This window comes from Procambarus clarkii, chromosome 43 (genome assembly GCF_040958095.1).
Source record: "Procambarus clarkii isolate CNS0578487 chromosome 43, FALCON_Pclarkii_2.0, whole genome shotgun sequence".
NCBI lineage: Eukaryota > Metazoa > Arthropoda > Malacostraca > Decapoda > Cambaridae > Procambarus > Procambarus clarkii.
The window spans coordinates 22,300,577-22,324,802 of NC_091192.1; the positions used below are offsets into that span (position 1 = coordinate 22,300,577).

At 37.1% G+C, this 24,226-nt stretch overlaps 2 protein-coding genes across 6 annotated transcripts in view; one reads left to right on the forward strand and one right to left on the reverse strand.

Moving 5' to 3' along the window:
- Nucleotides 1-255: 255 nt before the first annotated feature.
- On the forward strand, nucleotides 256-15,855 carry LOC123755807 (NAD-dependent protein deacetylase sirtuin-3). Of its 3 annotated transcripts, XM_045738644.2 has the most exons (8): nucleotides 256-409; nucleotides 1,036-1,300; nucleotides 5,761-5,873; nucleotides 6,435-6,557; nucleotides 8,831-8,982; nucleotides 9,446-9,562; nucleotides 12,907-13,219; nucleotides 13,424-15,855. In XM_045738644.2, the coding sequence occupies exons 1-7, from the start codon at nucleotides 277-279 to the stop codon at nucleotides 13,126-13,128; spliced, it is 1,125 nt and encodes a 374-aa protein (XP_045594600.2). In that variant the 5' UTR covers nucleotides 256-276; the 3' UTR covers nucleotides 13,129-13,219; nucleotides 13,424-15,855. The 3 variants fall into 3 exon arrangements, with proteins under 3 accessions (XP_045594600.2, XP_045594601.2, XP_045594599.2); XM_045738643.2 differs by having other exon boundaries at nucleotides 289-1,300; XM_045738645.2 differs by lacking the exon at nucleotides 9,446-9,562 and having other exon boundaries at nucleotides 287-1,300.
- Nucleotides 14,937-24,226, reverse strand: part of LOC123755806 (nephrin) — an 88,662-nt gene continuing 79,372 nt past the window's right edge. For 2 of the 3 annotated variants that reach the window (XM_069300103.1, XM_069300102.1), the window contains 5 exons: nucleotides 22,330-22,474; nucleotides 21,312-21,482; nucleotides 20,282-20,397; nucleotides 18,501-19,191; nucleotides 15,249-16,456 (listed from right to left, as the gene is read on the reverse strand). In XM_069300103.1, the coding sequence (XP_069156204.1) occupies nucleotides 15,861-16,456; nucleotides 18,501-19,191; nucleotides 20,282-20,397; nucleotides 21,312-21,482; nucleotides 22,330-22,474 (1,719 nt within the window). In that variant the 3' untranslated portion in view covers nucleotides 15,249-15,860. Of the gene's footprint in view, nucleotides 16,457-18,500; nucleotides 19,192-20,281; nucleotides 20,398-21,311; nucleotides 21,483-22,329; nucleotides 22,475-24,226 lie in introns of all 3 variants that reach the window. The other variant, XM_069300101.1, reaches the window with a different exon arrangement.

A 24,226-nucleotide genomic window follows, 5' to 3' on the forward strand; every position in this document is an offset into this window, starting at 1 on the left:
TAGCTCTATCTATAAATCTATCAATTTTTGTATAACCTCTTGTATGTATGTACTTTACCTGAATAAACATTTGATTTTTTCTTAATTTTTTGAATTGGGAGGACGAGGGGACGGGAGAGGGCTGAATGGTGGGAAGGATTAGGGGACGGGGAAAGGTTGCTGTGGCTGGGTACAGCTAATAAATAAATACAAATAAATAAAAGGTAAGTAAGTTTTATTCATTTGTTCATTTAAGTAAGTTTTTCTGGACGCACGGGAAGGACAGCCGGGGTCCACATGGCCTGTGCTGTCTCTGCCCCTAACCCCATAACCACAACAACCTTGGAGCCGTGTCAGCCGTGCAGTAACGGCCTGCTGCTCGCCTGTGGGGGAACGTGTTGCATTTGCTCTCCACTGGGTTACCTTTGCCGTAAGGCACCTCTATTCAACTGCCCTGTTGCGACACCTGGCGCACATATCGCCATGGAGTCAGGGGCGTTGATAGATTTGACTGCGTTGTCAGGCTTGTTCTAAGTGCCCTGAGCAGGAATCTGGAGACTTTTTTTTTTTTTACCTTTACCTGAATTTACCTGAGGGTTTGAGCGAGGAGTATCGGGGATTGACGGCCCTGGAGGCTCCTGTGTTCCATCTGGGCGTGAAATGCGTCTTGCTCTTTCTTTGCAGTGATAGCTACCCTGCCGGGGATATTCAGGTGTTGCCAGGCGTCGCCCCAGTGTACTTGCAATGTGAGGCGGTTTAGAGTTTTTACAGTTTTGTTTTTCGAGATAGCTTCCCCTTTTGTTTCCATACCGGGAACCGGATCGACAGGGTGCATGTGGATGTTCTATTGTGGCCCATCAAGGCAATTAAGAAGAACAATCTCATGTGTGCAGCTTCTTACACTTAACTGGATATATTTCATTTTTAGTGTTGTCTTGCAAATAGCCTTTTCCGAGATGTCATTGCTATTATTAAAATCTTCATGTGTCTTGAAAAAAGTCACATGTATTAATAAAGTTGAGCGTCATAGAATAAATGTTGGATACCTGTCTTCAGTGTTACAGGCTCTTCCTTTCTCATATAACCAGTCATTAACATTTTGTCATGCTGTGCTGTCTCGCAAGCCATTATTCCGGCAACAGCAGTGTAGTCGACAGTCCAAACGTTACACTGGGCTATGGTCATCATCATCAAACAATAATGATGGCTCTACCCTAAAGACTTTGGAAGGCGTGGCTAAATTTATTAAAGAAAGAGCCAAGAACATTTTAGTTATGGTTGGAGCGGGTATTAGCACTCCATCTGGAATTCCTGATTTTAGGTATGTTTATTATTTATTTTATTTGTGTTAAGGATGGGCTCTGTAGCGCAGTGGTCTACATCCTTGGCTCACAACTGAGAATCCCTGGTTCAATCACCTGAGTGGGACAGTCAAGACAGATAGGATGTTTCTTTTCACCTGATGCCTGTGTTCAGGGTTGGTAAAAATTCCATTATTTAGTTTGTTTTTTTGTAAAATTCCAACCCGGATTTTTTAAACTAGAAAACCTGGCCTGGATAGGCTACCATACCAATCCTGTATGTTGGGGAGGTTCACAAGTAGTTTGCCTATGGAAAACTTGATAAGCCTAGAAGGCTTCCTGTCTCCAACCACAGGGAACCATAAAACAAATCATCTTCGATCTCTGTATAGTATATAGTTTGTACAGTATATAAGGAAATTTATGACCATGAAAAATGAGACAAAATAATTTCTCGTCTTATTTTTCTTTGTTGTACATTTTCACATTATTCATCTTTCCTGAACCCTGCTACGAAAACATGACCAGGTGGCTGGAGTGCCATCGCTGCAGTCAAGAGAACCAAAGACATAGCATCCTTGAGAAAACAAGAGGTGAAAAGGGGAAAGAATAAATGGGATAAGAACAGCTGAATCTTGGTCCTTGTTTTTCTTGAATGCTGGCAAGACAGACTAGTGTAATAGAAGTCCACCACCACCACCTGAAAGGAGAGAGGCAAAAAACTTTGGCAGCTCATTCAAGGTCCCAGCCACAGGCAGATCAGCCAAGGCATCCAAGTTGCCATAAAGCTGACTGAAGAATAGCTCCATGACAGCCCAAACACACAACTGTTGCCACGTGTGCATGTGCCTTCTGATCTCCTCTGGCAGCAGACCCAGACAGCAAAAGCAACTGAACATGAAGCTGCCATATACCTACATCCCAAGGCAAAGACAGTGCTAAGAGTCAAGACTGAAGTGGCTCAAAGAAACCACCCAAAAAAGTCTGACAGACCGCACTCATCTTATGCCACTTGAGCATGCAGGCATTGTCAAAGCCTTGTTAGGTCCCAAGGAAATTTTCCTCTAGCTAGGTTACTGATCCCACCTGGAATCATAGGTACGTTATCCAGAACTGACAGTAACTGATTGTAATAATAAATCGTGAAAGGAAAAAGGGGGTAAACCAGGCTAATCAAAACCTTCACCAAGTGTATTTCATAAATATATATATAAGGTATATATATATATATATATATATATATATATATATATATATATATATATATATATATATATATATATATATATATATATATATATGTCGTACCTAGTAGCCAGAACGCACTTCACAGCCTACTATGCAAGGCCCAATTTGCCTAATAAGCCAAGTTTTCATGAATTAATTGTTTTTCGACTATCTAACCTACCTAACCTAACCTAACTTTTTCGGCTACCTAACCTAACCTAACCTATAAAGATAGGTTAGGTTAGGTTAGGTAGGGTTGGTTTGGTTCGGTCACATATCTACGTTAATTTTAACTCCAATAAAAAAAAATTGACCTCAAACATAATAAAATGGGTAGCTTTATCATTTCATAAGAAAAAAATTAGAGAAAATATATTAATTCAGGAAAACTCGGCTTATTAGGCAAATCGGGCCTTGCATAGTAGGCCGAAGAGTGTATTCTGGCTACTAGGTACGACATATATATATATATATATATATATATATACATATATACATATATACATATATACATATATACATATATACATACATACATATATACATACATACATATATACATACATACATATATACATACATACATACATACATTGCCACTTTTGCACAGGACACTGTAAAACTCCCGCATTCTTTTCCTAGCGAGTCCACTTTGTCTTCTATTATACACCACTCAAGTGTTTCTTCCCAAGTCTGTCCTCATTGGTCCTCACACCGGCGAGTTCACCTTACTCAGTAAAACATGGGCTAGTCCTACACAGTATTGTCACGGGGTCCAAAGCACCACTTCCACTCTCCAGCAACACACTGGCAGAAGTCTCCAGAAATACACTGGCAACAAGCCTTAACAGACAGCCATTTCTTCCATCTAGTAATTCGGTCTGGCCATTCCGGGGTACATCAGTCCAATCAACACTACTTCGATAAGTAATTCCAGACAGCTCACTGTCTATACCGACTGCCACTTGTTCCGCTGGAACATGTCTTGAGTTCAGGACTGCCCTGGATGAACTGATTCCTGCTGACCAAGATACTCTCCACATCACTTCTGTGGACAAAAATCGATTAGCAAGACAGAAAGTACACCAGGATCAAATGCAATCACAATCTTCCACTGGGAACAGAAAATGAGTGTTGGGTGTGGGGGGTGGGGATGACAACATATAGCATTGTCATTATCACACCTCCCTCAACAGATGGCGTCGATATCGTCACACCAGGATAAATTAAAGACCTCATACCACAACCAATAAGAAGTGGCTGACTCAGATTCAAAAGAAGCCAGGCCCTGATCCTGAAGTAGGAACTGAAAAAGTGCCAACCACACCCCTAAGGGCAAAAGATGAGAATTCAGAAACCTCCGCAGATACAATGTCTCCAGGGACTCTACTCGAACTTGGAAGTGCACGTAAGAGGGAATCAGTTAGGAATCTATTTGAAATAACAAAGGGGGCTACAACACATCATCCACATTAATCAAATAACCTTCTAAATAATAATAAGGAAACTAAAGGCCAGAGAGGAAAGGCACCCAGTTACCACATTCAGTCTCCACACGAGCCCTAGATACCCCAGATAAAGGAGTCACCGGAGCAGAGCTGAGATCCACGCCTGATATAGAAGACAGAAAAACATATCTCCACAGGGAAGGATTTACTGCAGGAAAACAGTAAATCGAGAAGGCAGCGAAATAGAAGGCAGCGGTTTCTCTTCGGGAAACATCGGTTCATCTACTACCTCTCTTGAAGTGCAAGAGGTGGTTACCAGAGAAGCCCAAAATACACCTGAAGAAACACCACCTGCAGACTCCAAACCCTGCAGAGATTTTAGAACTGAGAGCAAATAAAGTGGTCTCCAGGCCTGCTGAAAAGCAGCCAAACTGGAAGGAGGAGTTAGAGAAGAAAATCTGGAGCAAGTAGAAAACACCAACCACTTTAATTCTGAATCCTGAAAAGACAAGGGGGGATGAACCTGAGGGAACTATATTGATGCTAAGGCTCAACCTACATATACAGGCATACCTGGCTTGTAAGCAGAGGCATCAGGAGTAAGGACACATGCATGAATGTCTGATCCTGTCTGGGAATCAAATCAAGGATCTTCCAGTTGTAAGCTGACTGTGCTGACCACTATGCTATATGTACATAAAATGCCATGTGATAATTGTAATATCTAATTCAACTCTTAATATTAAAAAAAAAAATGGGGGTAAATTGAATACTAGTACTCACTTGAATATAAAGATAAACTAAAGTAGAAGATTTTATGAGAATGTTCTCTCTGTCCTCACAATCTTACCAGAGGACTGACCTTGAGGTGCTCCACTAGTGACACTTCTCCAGTCAGAGACATTGCCTCTGATCACTGCTTGCATTTGTCTTTCTAAAAATTTATCTCCTAAATTTAGAAGTCTGTCACACCTTCAATGTATTGTAACTTCCTGATGAGTCATTTATGTGGGACGCTTTCTTGCAATATTCTTGTGGCTTCATTATAAAAACTAAGTAAATTTTGATATGCAAGACCTTCTTGTTTGAAATCCAAACTGACTGTCTATTATGATTTTGATATTATGCCATTACTTTCCAGGTACTGTACTCTGTTCCATTGATTCTTAAAAAAAAAAAAATCTAGAGCTTTTAGTACCATGCTAGTCTGTGATACAGGTCTATAGTTTAGAGGGTCTTCCATGTTTGAATTTTTATAGATTGAAGCTTTGTTTACCTTTTTCCATATCAGCTAGGTTCTCCAATTTGTAAAGATATTTGGAAAATAATTTGTAGTAGGGGTGCTAATATCGGATGCACATTCCCTTAGTACCCAAAGTGAGACTCCATCCGATCCAACAGCTTAATTTATGACTCCCTGAGGAGTTTTTCTACCTCATCTCTTAGACAATTCGATGTGCTCATCAGTTACGTTCAAAAAGTCCATTACGATGGTGGTTCGTCATAAATTTTACTCCACGTGAACACATTTTAGAACTGTTCATTTAGTGTTTCATGCATTTCACATACCTCTTCCTATATCGATTTCATTTTTAGAGAGAGTGTGAGAGAAAGAGAGAAAGAAAGAAAGTGAGAGAAAGAAAAAAAAAAATATATATATATATATAGATTGATAGATATGCATCATTACAACCTATGGGTTGAACCATGTAGGGTGTACAGTACTGTATTTACATTTGGATTTATATATGTACATTAGTGCCACTTTAGATAATTGTGATGCTAATTTACTCAATATATTGCAGAACCCCGGGGACTGGCATGTATGATAATCTACAAAAGTATAATCTTCCCTATCCAGAGGCTATATTTGACATTCATTTTTTTATGATGGATCCTCGACCTTTCTTTACATTAGGTAAGTTAAAAGATTTGTTAGGCATCTATGATAAGTGTGGGGGAAAGGGGGTGGTAGATGGTAAAGTAAGTAATTACCAAAAGAAGGCACCAAGTTGAGAAGACCAACTAGCAGTGCCTGTGTTGCAAGATATTCCAAAGGCCATAAATACCACTTAGAATGTCTGTACAAGAGAAAAAAGACAAGATGAGTGACATCAGAGGCATTGGTTGGATTCACCAAGGATTTTATCAAAGAACAAGTGATTCAGAGGGACATGGGAAAGCAAGGTCTATGATTACTTTGTAAATTATAGTACAGTACTATTATCAACTGCAAATAAGTGTTGATCATGCAATATCACTTTTAATGTGCTAAATTTTATGTTCATAAATATAAAGTAAATAAATAGGAGATGCCACGTATGGGCCAATAGGCCTTCTGCAGTTACCTTCATTCTTATGTTAATTATTTGTATTTTAAACTTTCAAATCTACAGTAACTTATGTGAAATAAAAAGTGAATGTGAATTAATGTTGTGTAAACTGTATACTGCATATTTTAAAGCATTTCACTGTCCAGCACAAGATCTCTATCCTGGAGTGAACTACAAACCAAACATCGTTCATCACTTTCTCCGATTGTTATATGAAGAAGAAAAACTTCAGATGGTGTACACACAAAACATTGATGGTCTAGAGAGATGTAAGTACAGATTGTTAATTATATTTTAACTAATAATCCATACATTAAGAGATGAATGAACATTGGGTTCTCATAATGGTGAACTCTCAACATCTACAGTATTTATCATGGCTTGAAAGCTTCATTAAAATCCCGTCTGGTGGTTTATTTTGCCTGTGCATTAATAAATTCTTAAACAAGTGTCCTTGCTCTTTCTAGAACAATTCTGATTTATGGCATCTTATAAGAGACAGAGGCAAATACAGTACATTTATGTACATAATAATGATCAGTGTGTTTAATAATTCAAAATTCAAAAAAATTCAAATGTTTATTTAGGTAAAGTACATACATACAAGAGGTGATACAAAAATTGATAGATTTATAGATAGAGCTAGTACATATAATGCCTAAAGCCACTACTACGCAAAGCGTTTCGGGCAGGAAAAACATTAAAGACTAAAACTTAATAGACTTAAATTAATGAAACTTAAAATCATTAAGATATTGATAAACTACTATCTATTAGATTAAGGACCTACCTGAAATGCTATGCATATCAGTGACTTTACAAGAATGTAAAAACATCAATGCTCTGTACTCTCATAAACCCAATGTACCTTTTTGTATATACAGTATATCAATAATGAGTAAATACAAAAATAAATAAGTAGATAAGACTTTTTTAATAGTTTAGTACTTTAATAGGTCACTGTTACATAAAATTATATGTTACCTATACAGATTGCTTGTAATTGTATTTATTGTTGAGTGTTGCATAAATAACTTATCTAGTAGTCATATATATACCTTTCTCTTGGTAGAATTGAGTTGAATCAAATAATGAGTATTCAAACTTCTGTGTTTCAATTATTAAGTAATTGAAGAAAGAAGGTAACAAGCCAAGAAGACCATTTAGCATCATCTGTGTTGCATGCAGGATATTCTCTGAAATATCCTCTGCATGATATTCAAAAGGTCCTAAATATCAGTCAGGATACCAATATGAAAGTAAAAAAACATAAGGTGAGTGACGTGAAAAGCATTGGATTCACTAAGGATTCTATTGAGGGACATGTGACTCAGAGGGACATTAACCCCTACACTGCTCCAGTTGCCATCTATGGTTTCCTCGTACTCCAATCACCATATGGAATTTTTCTCCAATATGATTTGGTACACATTTTAAGACATGCCCAGCTCCATGTATTACTTTTAAATCAGTATGCCGTTTAGGAGTATGAAAACAAAAATTTCATCTTTCTGAAAATCAAAACATTCTATGAAGAGGTATATGACTGGAAGTGGGACAGTTAGTTTTCACCATAAGGAGCAGGGCATTGTTTCATTAAGTGCACATAAGTTAACTGCACGTTGCCGGTATACAGCCTAGTCAGAGCCATTTCCCACAGTCTGTTATGGTGGTTTTAGGAAAGCCATGGTGATAAGGCACATTTAAGAGTACATAGTTTCTTGTCTGTAATACCAGACCATGGATCGTGCCAATAGGGATGAAGTGTGGTATGAATGACTGAGTAGAAATCAAAATAATGAATCCCCTTATAGGAGATGGGACAGGAGTGATCTCCCTAACAATGTTAGTTAGTGCTATAAGTTCACCATGATTGCTGGGTACCCAGCAAAATTTGACTTTGTTTTTAAATCTGCTGAAAGATGAGAAGCAGCCATTTACAGAATTGGATTTTGACCACCACAGGATGGGAAAGATTAAAAAGATTCGAGTCATGTGGGCACAGCAAGAGTCAACCACAACAACAAAGTAGCATTGGTGCATAAAAAGCAGCTGGCATAGAGCATTCAAAATTCTATAAAGTTGTGCCATAAATAAATGCTAACCTCTGGGAAAAGATGACACATATAGGTTTGATTAAGAAGAACAATGAAGTAGCATACACCATCCATAGACTTCAGTCCATCTGTGAACAGGGCAATAAAATGTGAATTGCAAGAAAATTTTTAAAGGAAAAGGCATTTCATAATAGTAGGAAGGGGGTATAAACCTTTACCATGCAGGTAAAGGCTTTCACAGCTTTGACCCTCCACAAAGACAAAATATAAACGATACAAAAGGAAACGTTGTGGACGTGTAGCGAGAGAGAATCCTGTACACAGGTCATCCTTGCAATAAAAGAAAAGAAGAGGAAAAAGGGCCTTGATCTACCAAACTGTACCTGGTAAAGAAAATACAAATGTTGTTAGTAGTAATATACTTTATCTTTTCCTAGTCTTTTCAAAGAGATAATTGATTATGGGTTCCTCATGAATATCTCCAGTGGCAGGAATACCAGATGCAAAGCTTATGGAAGCTCACGGCACTTTTGCTTCAGCATCATGTACTCTCTGTGGCAAGATGCACAGTGCTGATAAAGTGAAAAAAGCCATCATAGAAGGGGATATTCCAATGTGTGAAGCCACCAAATGCAAGGTGAGATTTTTTCTTGTTTGGAATTTTGGTCAGTAAAAAAAACAGATGGTACAGATTACAGTGTATCCCATTAAAGAATAAAATAGGTTCTGCAAAACTTATGTAGTACAGTACTTACAGTATTGTGAGTGAACAGCTTTGGATATTTATGGAAAGGCTATTCATGATGATTATAAACATACAATGTTTTAATATTTAACTGTAACATATTAATGTTGAACTGTAAATAAATACAATTTGAAATGAGAATTTGGCAGAGATACAAAATGCTTTATTTTTCATTGTATATATTAAACTACAGTATTACCTTTGCTGTTCAGTTATCACATTTAAGGTGGGTATACTTGAAAGCCTTAAATTTACTAAACAGAAAAGACAGTCTTTTCTGTTTTTTTTTTTTCTCTAAATGCTATAGTGTTTCTTGCATGTTTTGAGAAAAGTTTTTTTTTTGTAATATCCACAGGGTAAAGTCAAACCTGATATTGTTTTCTTTGGTGAGGATCTCCCTTCGTCATTCTGGGAATACAACCAACAGACTCATTTCACAGATCTTCTTCTTATCATTGGAACGTCACTTGAGGTGATTATCTCTTGCTGATGCTTAAAAGATTTAGTTTTTTACTTTTACTATATCAATATCTACCCTTGCACTTACAAACATTTTCAGACTTGTACCCCTGTATGTACGAATAACTTGACAAAATAATATTTTTTTCCTTGCTAAGTGGTTTAAAGTAATGTGAACAGGATAAGAAAATTACTGTCTATGCTGGATAATCTAAATTATATGGGGCCCAACCCCATACAAGTTAGCTGGACATTTGAGTTAGTTTCCTGTTCAGCAGAAATCTCGGTAACTCTAATTTTTATTTGAGAAGAGCAGTCAAAAACTTGAACTCAGATTTATTCAGGTTTTCATGCACTTTATTCAGGTTTTATTCAGGTTTTCTTGCATCGTAGACTGGGCAGCCTACGATGCAAGAAATCTGGACTAGCAGATTTGTGAACCTCTTCCTAAAGGAATTTATGCATCAGAACAAAGAAATTTTCCCTCCAGAACCTGCCTCCACAAAGTAAGAATGACCGTATTCTACTAAAAATAAAATATGCAATACATGGCTTGTGTTATAATCTTTTTAAACAAATACAGAAAAGTGTTCACCAGTGAAACTCAACTGAGGATGCTAATGGAGTCTTAGAGAACTCTTTAATGGATTTGACTGGAATGTTATACAGTATTTGTAAGGAAGGAAATAAATGTGATGTATGCTAAATTTTGCAAGATATATGAAGAAGTCACCCCAAACTGTAAATACTGAAGCAGAGATGCAAATACTGTACAGAAAACAGGACTGGTTTAGTAGAAATTTAGAGAGGTAGACAGCAAAAGACAAAGAAATAGCAATATTGAAACAAGCCAAACCTTCAAACATACTAATACTATAAGGAAGCTTGAAACAACTACATGGTAGTGAGAAGAAAGAGAAAAAGAGAACAATTTTAAGAAATAGATAGTGAACAAATGTAAAACAGAACCCAGCCTCTTCTATAAATTCATAAAAAGCAAATTGTTAACACCACAAATGGGAGACAGAAACTGAATAGGAAATGTGTGAAATGCTAAACCAACACTTCCAGAGTGTGTTCATCCTGAATGAGGGTTTCACAGAGCTAGCCACAATAATGACTTGAACACAACAAAGTACCTAGAGGTGAGGTAGAAAAACTGCTTAAGGAACTAGATAAAAATAAAGCAGTCAGCCCAGATGGAGTCTGGGCTGGCTAAATCTGAGTCTGAGTCCAAGGTTCTCAGGAAATAGTATGCATCAGAAATTAGTGCCCCCACTACACATTTTTTAAAACATCCTTACAAACAGGGAACCTCAAACATAAAATTTCAAGTGGAATTCCAAACAGTTCCAATCTATAAAAACAGAAACAGAGAAGACCCTCTAAATTACTGACCTGTATCATTGACAAACATAGTACAGTGGTACCTTCATTTATGAATTTAATCCGTTCCCAAAGGCTGCTCGTAACCCGAAAATTCGTAACACGAAACAAGTTTTCCAATAAAAAATAATGTAAATTTAATTAATCCGTTCCACACTTCCAAAACTATTATCTTCAAAATACATTTCATACATAATAGGCACAAATATTTTGTACTATAGTATGTACACGGTATAACTTATCTTTATTGATGACTCTTGTTGGTGTATGGAAGACTGTAAGGAGGGGGGGAGAGAGGTGTTATGTTTGGAAGGAGGAATCCCCTTCCATTATATAAGCTTATAAGCATCAGGCAGTGATGACTTCTCTGGGGTACTCTCTCTCCTGCGTTTTGCCTTCATACGACTAGGACCTGGTTGTGGCTCACTGTTTGTTTTCTCACTAAGAACCTTCCATAGAGACTTGTTTTTCCTTTCTTAACACTTGTCTGTAATGAGACATCACATTGTCATTAAAAAGGTTAGCGCAACGGCCTACTACAGCTTTATCTGGGCGAGTTTTTTCAGCAAAACTTTGCAGTTCTTCCCATACTTCACACATTTTCTTAGTGAGGAAAGGACATCTTTTACTGCCTCTACTCACAACTATTTTATTGGGTTGAACTTTACCACTGACTTTCTTGGGACCCATGGTGTGATATATAATAATTTTATGTTTCGAAACCAAAAAAGCTGAAAAACAATGAAATTCTTTACAAAGAATTCAAGCCCGATCGTCACTACTTGGGATGAACTGTTAATCTGAGGCGCGGTTGCTTGTTCCGCCAGGAACCACGGGCTCGGTCGACCCATGTGTGTATCAACAAACTCGCAAACCCAGGCAAAGCTCGTAAACTGAATCAAATTTTAAGAATAAATTGAGCTCAAAACCCCAAAAGTTTGTAAATAGGGGCATTCGTAAGCTGAGGTTCCACTGTAGCAAAATCTCTTGAACAAATTTCAATTAAGTGGGTAGACTATCTAGAAAGAAACGACTTGTATAAGAAATGTTCTGTGTAACAAATCACAGCTTTTATGATAGAGCCATAAAGATCTTGCAAGAGAGAGAGAGAGGGTTGGGCTGACTGCATATGCCTGGGCCAAAAAATGTCATTTTGCAAAGTCCCACACAGAGACTTCTGGAAGTTAGAACACAAAAGAGGACTAACTTTGCTGAAAATTGTTCTAATGGAGAGACAAATGAGACAAGTGATCAGAGGAAATGTGTTAGACTAGACAGATGTCACTTGCTATGTATTGGTTGATCATAGGCTTTATTCTATACATACAGTATATGAATTGAAGTTGAGAATGTGCCAATAGTGATGAGTTACATATACTGGCTAATTCATTACAGTAAAGTGAAGGAAGTAAAATTAAAATAACTGATACGCCCTTTTCTAGATAGTGATAATGATATTTTGTATAATAAACTTTATTATCAAGAAGGGGGTAAGGGATGCATTTTCATTGAATATCAAAGATATATACAGCAGCTTGATTATGTATGTTGAAACTTAGCTGTTAATTTGTTCTGATATTGATTGGATCTGGTTTAAAATATGCAGCATATATTTGATTGTTTACAATTTTTTATGTTAAGTGGATATTATAAAAACAAGTGTTAGGACAATGCAAACATGTACTGGCAGTCTAGTTGCTACTCACTAGACCATTGTAACTCAAGATGTACTAAAAAGTTGTACATTTTGACTCAAGATAGTTTATGAGTAATTCATGTACTGTATATCATTTTCATGACTAGTTTTGTTGTTTTATTATAAAAATGTTATCTTTGGGCCTGGTTCTGTCCATCACTGTACTGAAAATGTTGGTGCTGAGATTTAATATTTGAAATTATTGTAAATGCTAATTTTATAATTATCAAATGTAAGTACTGCCTAGTAATTTTGTATATGCATTTTTGTTACAGGTTTACCCTTTTGCTGGGATCGCAGATGCTGTGGGAACAAGGACACCGAGGGTACTGATAAATTATAATGCTGTTGGTAATATTGGCAAGCGTGTCAATGATGTTATTCTTACAGGAGATCTCACAGAAAGTGTTTGGAATTTAGCAAAAGCATTAACTTGGGAAAAAAAGTTGAAAAACCTTGAACAAGAGTATGAAAGGAAATATTGTAATGAAGAATAACAAGTGCTACCATCTGATTACATTTTTAAAATGGGTCTACACCATAAAGACATGTAATAATGTCTTAAATTGGGGTTAGCATGTAATTGAGGTGAGTGTAGCTTAAGCACTATCATTGAGATACATTACAAATGTGTTGTTAACATCATAAATACCATATTGTGTGTTTATTTCAAAACTAGAGTACTGTACCTAACATTCTCTGAAATATTGGTCTTTGAACTAAATACAGAAAATATATTTTATCATCTAGAATTTTTAAAACTGTGTATGAAATTCTTCTCTCTTTCTTTAGGGCTCCTATGGTGGCATCTTGGTGCCTGTTACCTGGAAAGCTCTATTAAGTTCAATCAGCTTTCCCCTTGTGAGTTGTAAGCCTACAGGGGACCAGAGGCCTAAACCTGGCCCCTTCTGAAGAGTTGCAAGGAGCAGGGGATTATAGATCACCCTAACCAAGAAAAGACCACTAGAAAGATAGGTGAACCAAACAATACAAACAGTAAGTAAGGTAAACAAAGCATAGAAAAAAAAGACAGTGAACTCCCCGAGATGAACGAACCACCTGATCGTCAAGCAGTTCTTTCGTTAGTTCCACCTGCACACCACCAGCAGAATACCCGCCTTCCTTATCAGTCCCCCAAGCCTGTGATGTTTACTGTTACGCTTCTCTTTCCACACCAGCACTCTTCCAATTTAAATTTTTTCAGACAAGTGTTGGCCATCCTGGATAGTAGCACTTGGCCCAGCAAAGATCTTCACTGTATAACATTGTTTTTGGTATTCTTTTTACTTTTACATACCTATTTCTTTTGTGTAAATTCATTGTGTTGGGGACAGGCAGCCAGTGTACATATACATGTTAGGCTTATATCAAGGTCCCCCTTTCCTCATGGTTAAATTATTAACCTTTACAGGATGCAACCCAATAACAAGTCGACTTAACTCCTGGGTACCTATTTACTTCTAGGTGAACAGGGACATTAGGTGATAGGAAATATGCCCAAGCATTTCTGTCCCTCCTGGGATTTGAGTCGGAAACAAACCTGACTGTACTAACGGGACCCTATATACTGTATATATATTTCATAAAACTATTTTTTGTTTGGGCCTGGTTCCCATCACAATGTAATGCCACAAGTAATGCTAACTGTTGCCCAGTTTAAAATATGAGTAGATAAAATGTAATAATTTTCAATACAGATCTACCATATAAAAAACAAGTACCCTGTACAATAATTTGTTTTGCTCAGTCAGGGTGGCAGTGTTGAAAATAAGTCACACTTTGAGGGTTAAACATGTCTAACTTTCTATTATAAAAAGGCCTTAGTGATTAACCAATACAGTATCAGTAATTATTCCTCTCAGATTCTAATTCTAGTCCTTCAGTGACACATAGATGATGGCGGTAGGATTCAGGCTTGTGGTGGTCCAGTATTAAAACTTTAGGCTAGTCACTGTTATTGGTTAATAAGTGACCACCTACTTTGACTGAACGGTACAGTGAAAGTTTTGCTTCTTGCAGGTTTTCGTTCATTCCCCGACCGTCCAAGTGGTTGGGCACCATTCCTTTCCTTCGTCCTATCCTAAATCTTTATCCCCATATCCCCTTCCAAATGCTATATAGTCATAATGGCTCGGTGCTTTCTCCTGATAATTACCTTACCTACCTTAGTACCTTAGAAAGGCAACACTTTCGCATTGTGTTGTTGTTGTTTTGTGTAAGTGTTCTGTGTATAAGCACTGTTTAAAATAAAAGTTCAATATCTTGCTCACTGAATATTGATGGATTATAGCCATTAATAATGATATTTAAATTTAATATAACTTTATTTCATTATATTACATCATTTGACACAAAATAAGTCAACAGGTTGGTCAATTAGAGGATAAAGTGAAGAAAAATATAGTAGGCATGGTAATACATGCATGAATGGTAAACTGGTAATTTGTGACATATTAGGCCATTAGTCTTTTAGTATGCGAGGCTTCAGACTATAATCAAAACAGCCATAAAAGGGTGATAATTTGCTTAGCCAATTTTTGTATCTAACTTTCTCCATTAAACCATTTTACATCAAGTGGAAATACTGCACTGCTTAATTAAAGAATGATTTCTTTCACAGTGTTATTCCTTCAACCAGAATAAGTTTTGCAATTTTTTGCATGATCCCCCATTATCATGCAAAAATAGTTGCAAATATTTTAAGTGAAATTGGATGCAACAACTGGCTTGATTAAGAGTACATAGGAATGCAACACGAGTATGAAATATGACCAGGTGCAAAAAGTTGAAAGGTTTTATAAGATTAATATGATGAGATACTAGAATATGTTGGGAAAGTGGGTGCAGTCATTGATAAAGGATAAAGTTCAAAGATTTTCATATAAAAATAGAGATGAATGCTTGATACAGTGACTAATGTCCACATTTCGTCATAGTATATGGAAGATGAAGTCAGGAGGAAGAATATAATTTTAATAATGTAGGAGGATAAAAAAACGGAAACAAGAGAAAACAGTGTTTTATAGTCATTATCCTTGTCGGTTAATTGCATTAGTATGCAAAGTAATATATTATACAAGCAGTGAAATATTCCCATTCAATTTTCCGTGCATAGGAATTTTTATTTTGTTTTCTTCCAATTAGGATTAATTTATTTAATAATGGATTAAAATGCAGTGTACTATTGAGAGAAAAAAGTATTCAATAAATATCACTAATCAATATTATTTTATCTCTGGTTATCCATGCCTAAATTTTGATCACTGTTATTTGTTAAGTTATCCTGCCTGACAAAATGATGAGGAAATCTTGCTGGACCCAAAGTAAGAGTAGACGTAGTGGATGAAGTGGAAGTGTCGGTTGAGCCTCGGGAAGCCAGTGTTCCCCGTCCAGGACTATCGGGAACAACTTCTTTCCAACCTACTCTTTTCATACTTGAAAATTCTATTTTACACAAGTCAGGTGGTACTACAGAATTCTTTGGTTCATGAGATGGGATATTTCTATATCTAATTTGTTCACTGATACTGTTATGTCTGGAGCACACACTATTAACAGGTCTTGACCTGGCATAATAAATAGGAAATTCTTGTGATATCCCACCATGACTTCCTTGAGCTTTTTGTGTACAGAGTTGAGGGTTGCTACAAAAATTGTTTTGGCAACATATATTTGGATTGAGCTCCATAGTAGGATGGGGAAAAACACATTGTAGGCTATTATAGGTGTAGTTATGGTCTGAATGGGAACGCTGTAGTGTGTTGTACTGTGAAGGTTTCAGACAACTTCTACGTGGCTGTAGTGTGGCATATCCTCCTGGAACATCTGTAAAATGTAAAACTGTATTTACAAGTTTAGAACATAATTTATTTGAAATGAAAAGCAATACACATTTGTTATCATGACTTAACTTTTGCTATCTTCTTAGTTCAGTAACTACTTGAGCAAGCACGTAACTTGGTCAGGTTAAGGCCGGTACTGATTCCCTGATCTTGCAGGTGCAGGTGACATTCCACCACTCCACTAGGAAATAATCCAGAAAGTCGGCAAATCAGTACAGACCACTGCCGAGTTCAAAGAGACTGAAGCCTCAAAACTGCAAAATGAAACTTCCCTAACAATGTAAACAACCGAATCTCTCAAAACAAGTGCGAGGTCATTAGCACCACCCCCAACTGTGGATGAAGCTTGAGGGGTGGGCAGAGCCTCAGGTGCTCACTGGGCTATGAGGTCAGTTCTGTTGGTGATGCAGATTTTGTAACACGTCCACTGTAGGGCTCCCGGGGTCATCAGCATGCCATGGCAGAAGTCACTGCTTCTCAGCTAAGTGCCAGCCATCTTTGGACTTTGTCCTGCAGGGGCCTTTTTTTTTTTTTGTATTTTTTTGCACTTCAAAAGTGTGCTATTGTAAGGTTTGGTGTTGCATGCTCCTGACTTGTAGTGTGCTTGGAGCTGCATGTGCTCATGGTGCACTCCTAGCTAGTGGAGATAGTAGTACTAATGAACTTTCACTTGTTTAGAGATATTCAATGGTTTACATTATGGGGGATTTTCATTTGACAGTTTTGAGTCTTTGGCTCTCTAGAACCCAGTGGTGATCTGTACGGGTTTGTTGATTTTCTGGATGCATTTCCAGTGGGGTGGCAGTGTGTTAGCTGCTCTGTTCCTCTGAGGGGACCCAGTTTTGGTTCTGGTCCCCAGTAGGCCAAATGGAACCCCACAGCTGATGTGGCATAGTAGTTGGGAGCCATCTCAGCGAAATAGCTTCAGAGAGCTACCGGGCTCACCCAGAAAGTGGCATTTCATTACATTTAAGGCTTTTTTTTTTTACAATTGTTTCAGACAAATATCTAAAAAATATAAATGATTTAAATGAACAGTAGAGACTTTTTCAATACAAGTTTTTTTTTCAAATATGCATTTTTTATTTTAAAATATTATGTCTCAATTATCTCTAATTATTGTACTAGTTTTCAAATGCAGTACAATATTATACAATGCAGATAAAATTTGTTTTCATATTCCAGGAAAAAAGTTACTACAGTAAATTGAGCAGTTGTGTAAAGGCCCCCTCCCCCTCCCTTCATGTAGAATCTTTATGATAAATTGAATTGACTACCAATATACTTTTGAGGTGACAAAAAACTGGAAATATGTATGAGGTCATATACGAGATAAAATGCAGGGTACCTCAATCCTAGCAACTGTGTTATGGTAATTTTTAACACAATTCATTACCCTCAAACAATTAATATGTGATTGGTAAAGATTTCCGGTAAAATCTTCTGAAAAATATTTGGATTATAATTGATCTCTAAAGGCTCATTTTTTCCATGACTATAAGAAACTTAATATTAGCTCTGACTTTTATTTTAATTGTATTTGTCTACAAACATTTGATTAAAATATACAGTAAATTTATACTATATATCTGCCAGCACTAGTGTGAATTATGGGATCCACAAAGTGTTAACTAGCTTTTGATTGGAGGAAATGATCTGAACATATACAAAGGTGGCAATTCATAATTGAAACATGATCTTTAGTCATGAGGAAATCTTTCATTTCATGAAACACATTTTTAGGGCATTTACTTATTTCTAGTAAATATAATGGTCTACTATATCTCTGATTTGAAGAAATGTTCTTGTCCAAAGAGGAAAAGGGACTCCTAGAGAAAATGGAGAGAGTAGAGGGGGGTTCCAGGCAAAACAGAGAGGTAGTGTACATCTCAGGTGAAAGGGAGTGGGTGGGGGTTGTATGCAAGCAAGCAAGCAAGCAAGCAAGCAAGCATAAGCATGTGGATATGCAACAGGTTTTATGTAGGTGGGTTCAATGACCATAAGTACGCATATTCCTAATTCATTACCTGTAATGAGGGATTGCCTGCAAGTGGCATCACAACAGCTTGCAGAAGTTGAAAGTCTAGAAGGATTCAGGTTTGGATGCAAGGTTGACATCTGCTTGTCCTTTGACATTTGTTGACAACATGGGTAGTCTTGTTGATAGTGCTGGAGCTGTTGCTGCTCTATCTGCTGTTGTATATGTGGCTGACCATGATATATAACTTTAGTTGTCAGCCTAGATGGTCGATGACAAGGAGAATAAAATTTTGGGCGAGTCTGTCCTGATACAAAACTGTATGAACTGCTACTGTGATGGGACGATAAAGATGCATCGTCATCTTCTGAATATGGATTTAAAGCTTCTTGTTCCTTTAGTAAAGGTTTACAACTACTGGTGGCCACTGGGCAAACATCTGGGTTATTTAATGAATGAACTGTAGTAGTGTATTCCATGGACATCTTATTTTCTAATTTTGGAGAACTACCAGGCATCAATTTAGATACAGAGATCTTAGGAGATGACTTATCATTTTTAAGATGATACGCATCATTCTGAACACTGATCCCTCCATTCAGTAAGGGGCTTGTACTTCTAGATCGGGGACTTGTACCCATTAGTGGTGTGGTGAGGGGCTCTGGTGGTTCCACATTAATGAGTGGATTTATAAGGCTGGTCTGCTCGCATTCCTCTTCTCTTGTCTGCAATTCAATAGACTGAAACACACACAAAATTTACATTAAAATTTACATTACATAAATACACATTAGGCAATATATAAGTTAATTTTATTATAGCACATGTTTTATGTTTAAAACTATCAGTTTTAAACTTAGGCCTATAAGGTTTCATATGAAGTAGATTTTTGTTTCAAGGGAAGATAGCCAAAGCTGTTAATAAACAACTGTGAGTGTTTATTACATGATTTTGCTGATATTTTCCTGCATACTATAAGAATCAAATGTTTCTGCAATATGCAGCAGCTACCTTAAACATTACTAGCTAGATTTTTCAAGTTGACAAACTGCTTTATCTATCGAACAAATCCACAAGGGCTGTGATGAGGGTTCGAACCTACGTCCGGGATGATCCCGACGCGCCTTAGTCGACTGCACCACGACATGGTTAAAAGAATTGCAACCTGGAACGATACTGTCCTCACAAAGATCCCCAGCTTCTCCGAAGTACAAACCGGTGTTTCACACAATTCCCCCATGCACTCGGGCTCTGTCAACCAGATATTCACCTCTTTGCCCTTACTTCAGTACATATAGAAATCACAAGTGTGATATCAAATGAACAAATCCATAACAGCCGTGATGAGGGTTCGAACCTACGCCTGGGATCATCCTGGACATAGGTTCGAACCCTCATCACGGCCCCTTGTGGAGTTCTTCATATGATATATATCGTGCTATTGTGATTTGTGTGTGTAATGCTTTATCTGTTGTTATTCTTTATAAACTAGTAGAATGCAAATTTGTATGGTTTGTGGTTTTTTAAATCCTCTAATTCATAAATTTGATTGAAAACCATGCACAATTTTATTTCTGACCTATCCTTTTCTATTCATTAAGATGAAAATCTGTACTATTATAGAACAGGTTCATGAACAGTGAGGGAAGGGGGGGGAGGTAAACTTTCTGGTACTGGTACCAATGGAAACTTTTCATATGGTCCCTGAAGGGTAATACTGAGCACTGCAGAATACTCATTCTGGGTGAAATTACTACGTACTAGTAGATTGATTCACATACTTTAAAAGTCCTTCAATGCCCTACTGAAGGACATTGTTAATGGTCTCACCTGGTACTCTGGAGGAGGGACATCATTAAATGAAGTTAATGGGAGCTCATCTCCACTACTAGCAGCTCCAGAGGTTGGAGTGTAAAGCTCCAAGGCCGTTGTCTTGCTTGAAGAAGCTTTGAAATGTCAGAGAAAATTAATGATTTTTTTAGCAAACTTATTTTAGTTCATGTTAGAAAATGGCAGTTTTATATTAAAGAAAAACTTGTTAACCATAATAATTAATTAAAAAACATACACTAATCTGTAATATAAAGTTTTTTATGTACTATAATGTTCACATAAGATTAAATGAAAGGAAAATTTTTTGTTGGCAAAATTATTTTTTTAACAACCTTAATCATTCACACAATTTAAAAATCATGTGGCCTATAATTTGTGAGGAGGTTGTGCTTCTACACAAAATGTACAAGTAAAAATACACTTGGGTCAAACAAGGGGGGACTATAGAAAAATGAAGTAGGTTCCATTCTCCAAAAAGCCACTTTTTTCCACTCTTGACTTGATAAACAGTCACAGATTCTTGGAAAGTGTAGTGATGCAAGAATTAAATCAAAACCTTCATAAAACATAAGAATGTAGCATGCGAGAGAGAGAGTGGTACACTGCAGAAAATGAAGAGGACTAGTGTTTTAAAAAAGTATAGTATTCTTGCTACTCCACACACAACCAATGTAGGCTATTGTTGAGATTCACCTGTGCTCTACACAATGTGGAATGCTTACACAATTCACTGTTGAATCCATGCCCTCCAAAACTGCCTATAGCACGGGCCACTTGTATGGGCTAATTATAATATGAACAGTAACATGTAAAACATGAAAGTATTTTGCATGTTAAAAATGAGAAAACTCCCAATAAATGTGTATTTAATTTATATTTTTAAAGTGGAAAATTTAAGTCCATAAAATATAAATACAGTAATTTTTAAATTCTAATCCTGTACAAAATTGCTTCTAAAATGGTAAAAGAATAATCCTACATTCTGCACACTTTACTGATGGGAACACAAATTCAATATCATTATTACCTGACAAATTTCTTTTCATGGCTCGCCTCCTGACAAAGCAGACAATTATTGCGACATTAAGGACTAGGAGAGCAGTTGCCGTGAGAGAGATGAGAAGCAGAATAAGGAGAGGCACCCGAGGCTGTTGACTGTCCATGCTGCTACTGCTGCTTGCGGCTTCCTCCACCAACCCTGACAAAACACAGCTCCGTGAGGTCTCATCTTCCAATAGAAATTTTAAGTTGGTACTGTATGACATGTGTAAAAACACAGTTCATGGAAGATTTGCAAATGCTTAATTATACTGAAAATTGTTTTCACATAATTTTGTAGTTTTTTTTTTGTGCAAGGAACACGCTTCGATGATAATAGTATAAGCAAAATAATTAATGATTATGGTTCATTTATAATTACCATACAAAATATTATTTGAGATAACTGTATGAAATAGTAAAAGTTAATGGACTTCATAGCCAAAAGTATACAGTACAGTATCTGACAAGGTGTACTCGCTGGATAAAAAAGTGAATGTAATCTGTATAAAATCATCCCATAACTATGAACTTAAATAACAGGAAGGGCTACAAGTTACAGGACTTATATAACACTAAAAAAAAAAAAAAAAGGTTTAACTAGGCGTCCCTTTTAAATACCTGTATGTGATAATTAACAAGATTTAACAGCAAATTATCCTCAATGACCATTTTTTTTTTCTAAGGTGCTTACTAATTATAATTAATTTATCATTAGAAGCCACAAATTTAAGCTTGCCAAGTTTACCTAATCTCAAGGAAAGGACTAACAAGAAGCACTTACTTCAGTCAAATAAACCATTGGGGAGCACCACACCCGGCCTTCTGACCCATACTAGACAGGTTATGTTGAAATCCACCCACTCCTACTCTTGTACCTAATCAATCTATTCTTGAATCCTGTTAAACTTTTAAACAATGGCAGAGTACTTACATTATCATTATATTTTATGACACCATTAATGAACCCCCAAAATTTAGCTCCTTTACTTGCTACAATGACTTACCGAGCATTGTGACCCTGACTGGAGGAGAGCTGAAGTTTGAGTGACCATACTCATTGTAGGCTAAAATGGCAAAAGAATATTCTGCACCAGGTGTTAAATTCCTAATGGTTGTAGATGTTGAGTTACTGGTTGGGATATCCACAAACTGAGGACAAAATGGGTGAAGGGTTTAATATAGAAAATGATAATTTTAATAAGAGTACTATATCACAATGTAGTGTTAGTTTCTATTATTCTTGCATGATTCCTAAGAGCATTAGTAAAAGAGATCTGTTAAATATTTAGAGGAAAGGGAAGTATGGGAGAACCGAGATTGACTCAAAACTGCAAAACTGCCCAGAAAGTACAGTGCAGGCAAAGCAAAATAAACTACAGTATGCATTTCTGTCTTGGCGGCCTTGGTAGCTTCCCGTACCCCACCCTTATTTGTTCAACTTTCCTGTGAGAATTGTTGCACCTTGGGGAGGCGGCATATGAATGTGGAAGAAGGATAGCTGGACCCCTGGGTGACCCGAGCTGCTACCTGGTGGTATGCATGGGGTACTAGCACTTGTTTTGTTGATAATGAGTAAACTACCACTTTCCCTTTTCCCATTTTCTCTCTCCTTAAGGACTTCTGGGGCTGATGTGACTTGTGTGTGTGGAGCTATTGCCTGTGGTTAGCTGCAGGGAACTACTGTTTGGCCCTACCAGAAATCCTGGAAAAAGCCCTCAAGAGCAATGAAGGACCTTTGACAAGCTGCCAGCTTACTGTCCCCAGTGAGGTCACTAGAGATAATGGCCCTTAGATAAATTCTGGTAAATCTATCAACATAATACATACAAATTAGATGTTTAAATTCATAAACCTCCTGGGTAAATACTGCTTTGGAAGCAGAGTTGTTAATTTATGGAACAGATTATTATACTATTAGTCATGGGATTGCTGAATTGTTGTTATTACTGATGCTAACCTAAATGTATGTTAGATATATATATATATGAGTGAGCTTGGTTTAAGATCTAAGTAGCAACACTTGTGTGGTGTCATCTGCATTATGTCTTTATATTTCTTTACCTTTGAGAATTTACATTTGATCTATGAAATGGTTACCTTCCTGGAAATCTCATGCAGATTGAAATTACTCACTTTTCCAACTTCTCAGTAAAACATCTTCTCCCATGTTTAATAAACAAGTTTGCATGTATTTAAAAAGCTACGAAAAGCACGGGTGGAACTGTGATGCAGAAATCTAGGCATCATGCATGGAGTTGCTAGTCAAAATCATTGCATTTGAGGGCAGAGAGACGAGATTACGGAGGACACACAAGGAAACAAATACAGCGAGACATCTACCAATGAACCTTGTGCTACTAACTCCAAAAGTACGTAGACCAACTGAACTACAGTATCTATCTATCTTGAGGTTATCTTGAGATGATTTCGGGGCTTTAGTGTCCCCGCGGCCCGGTCCTCGACCAGGCCTCCACCCCCAGGAAGCAGCCCGTGACAGCTGACTAACACCCAGATACCTATTTTACTGCTAGGTAACAGGGGCATAGGGTGAAAGAAACTCTGCCCATTGTTTCTCGCCGGCGCCCGGGATCGAACCCGGGACCACAGGATCACAAGTCCAGCATGCTGAAAAATCTAACACCATCACTATTCTTTCTCTAATGTTGCACACAGTAGCCATTACCTAAATTTGAAAGCAAGTACTTGCCTCCATGTTAATTACCGGTAATTAATAACTATTGCAAAAGTTACTATTCCTGTTAACTTTTAAATCATTGCAAATTCTCAAGTGTATCCTGCAACTACTTTGTAGGGCAGAAGAATGCACAGGTTAGTGGCTCTGCTAGAATTCATTTTCACACTTAAATTTAACAGACAATTTACTGTTAATAAATAAATAAT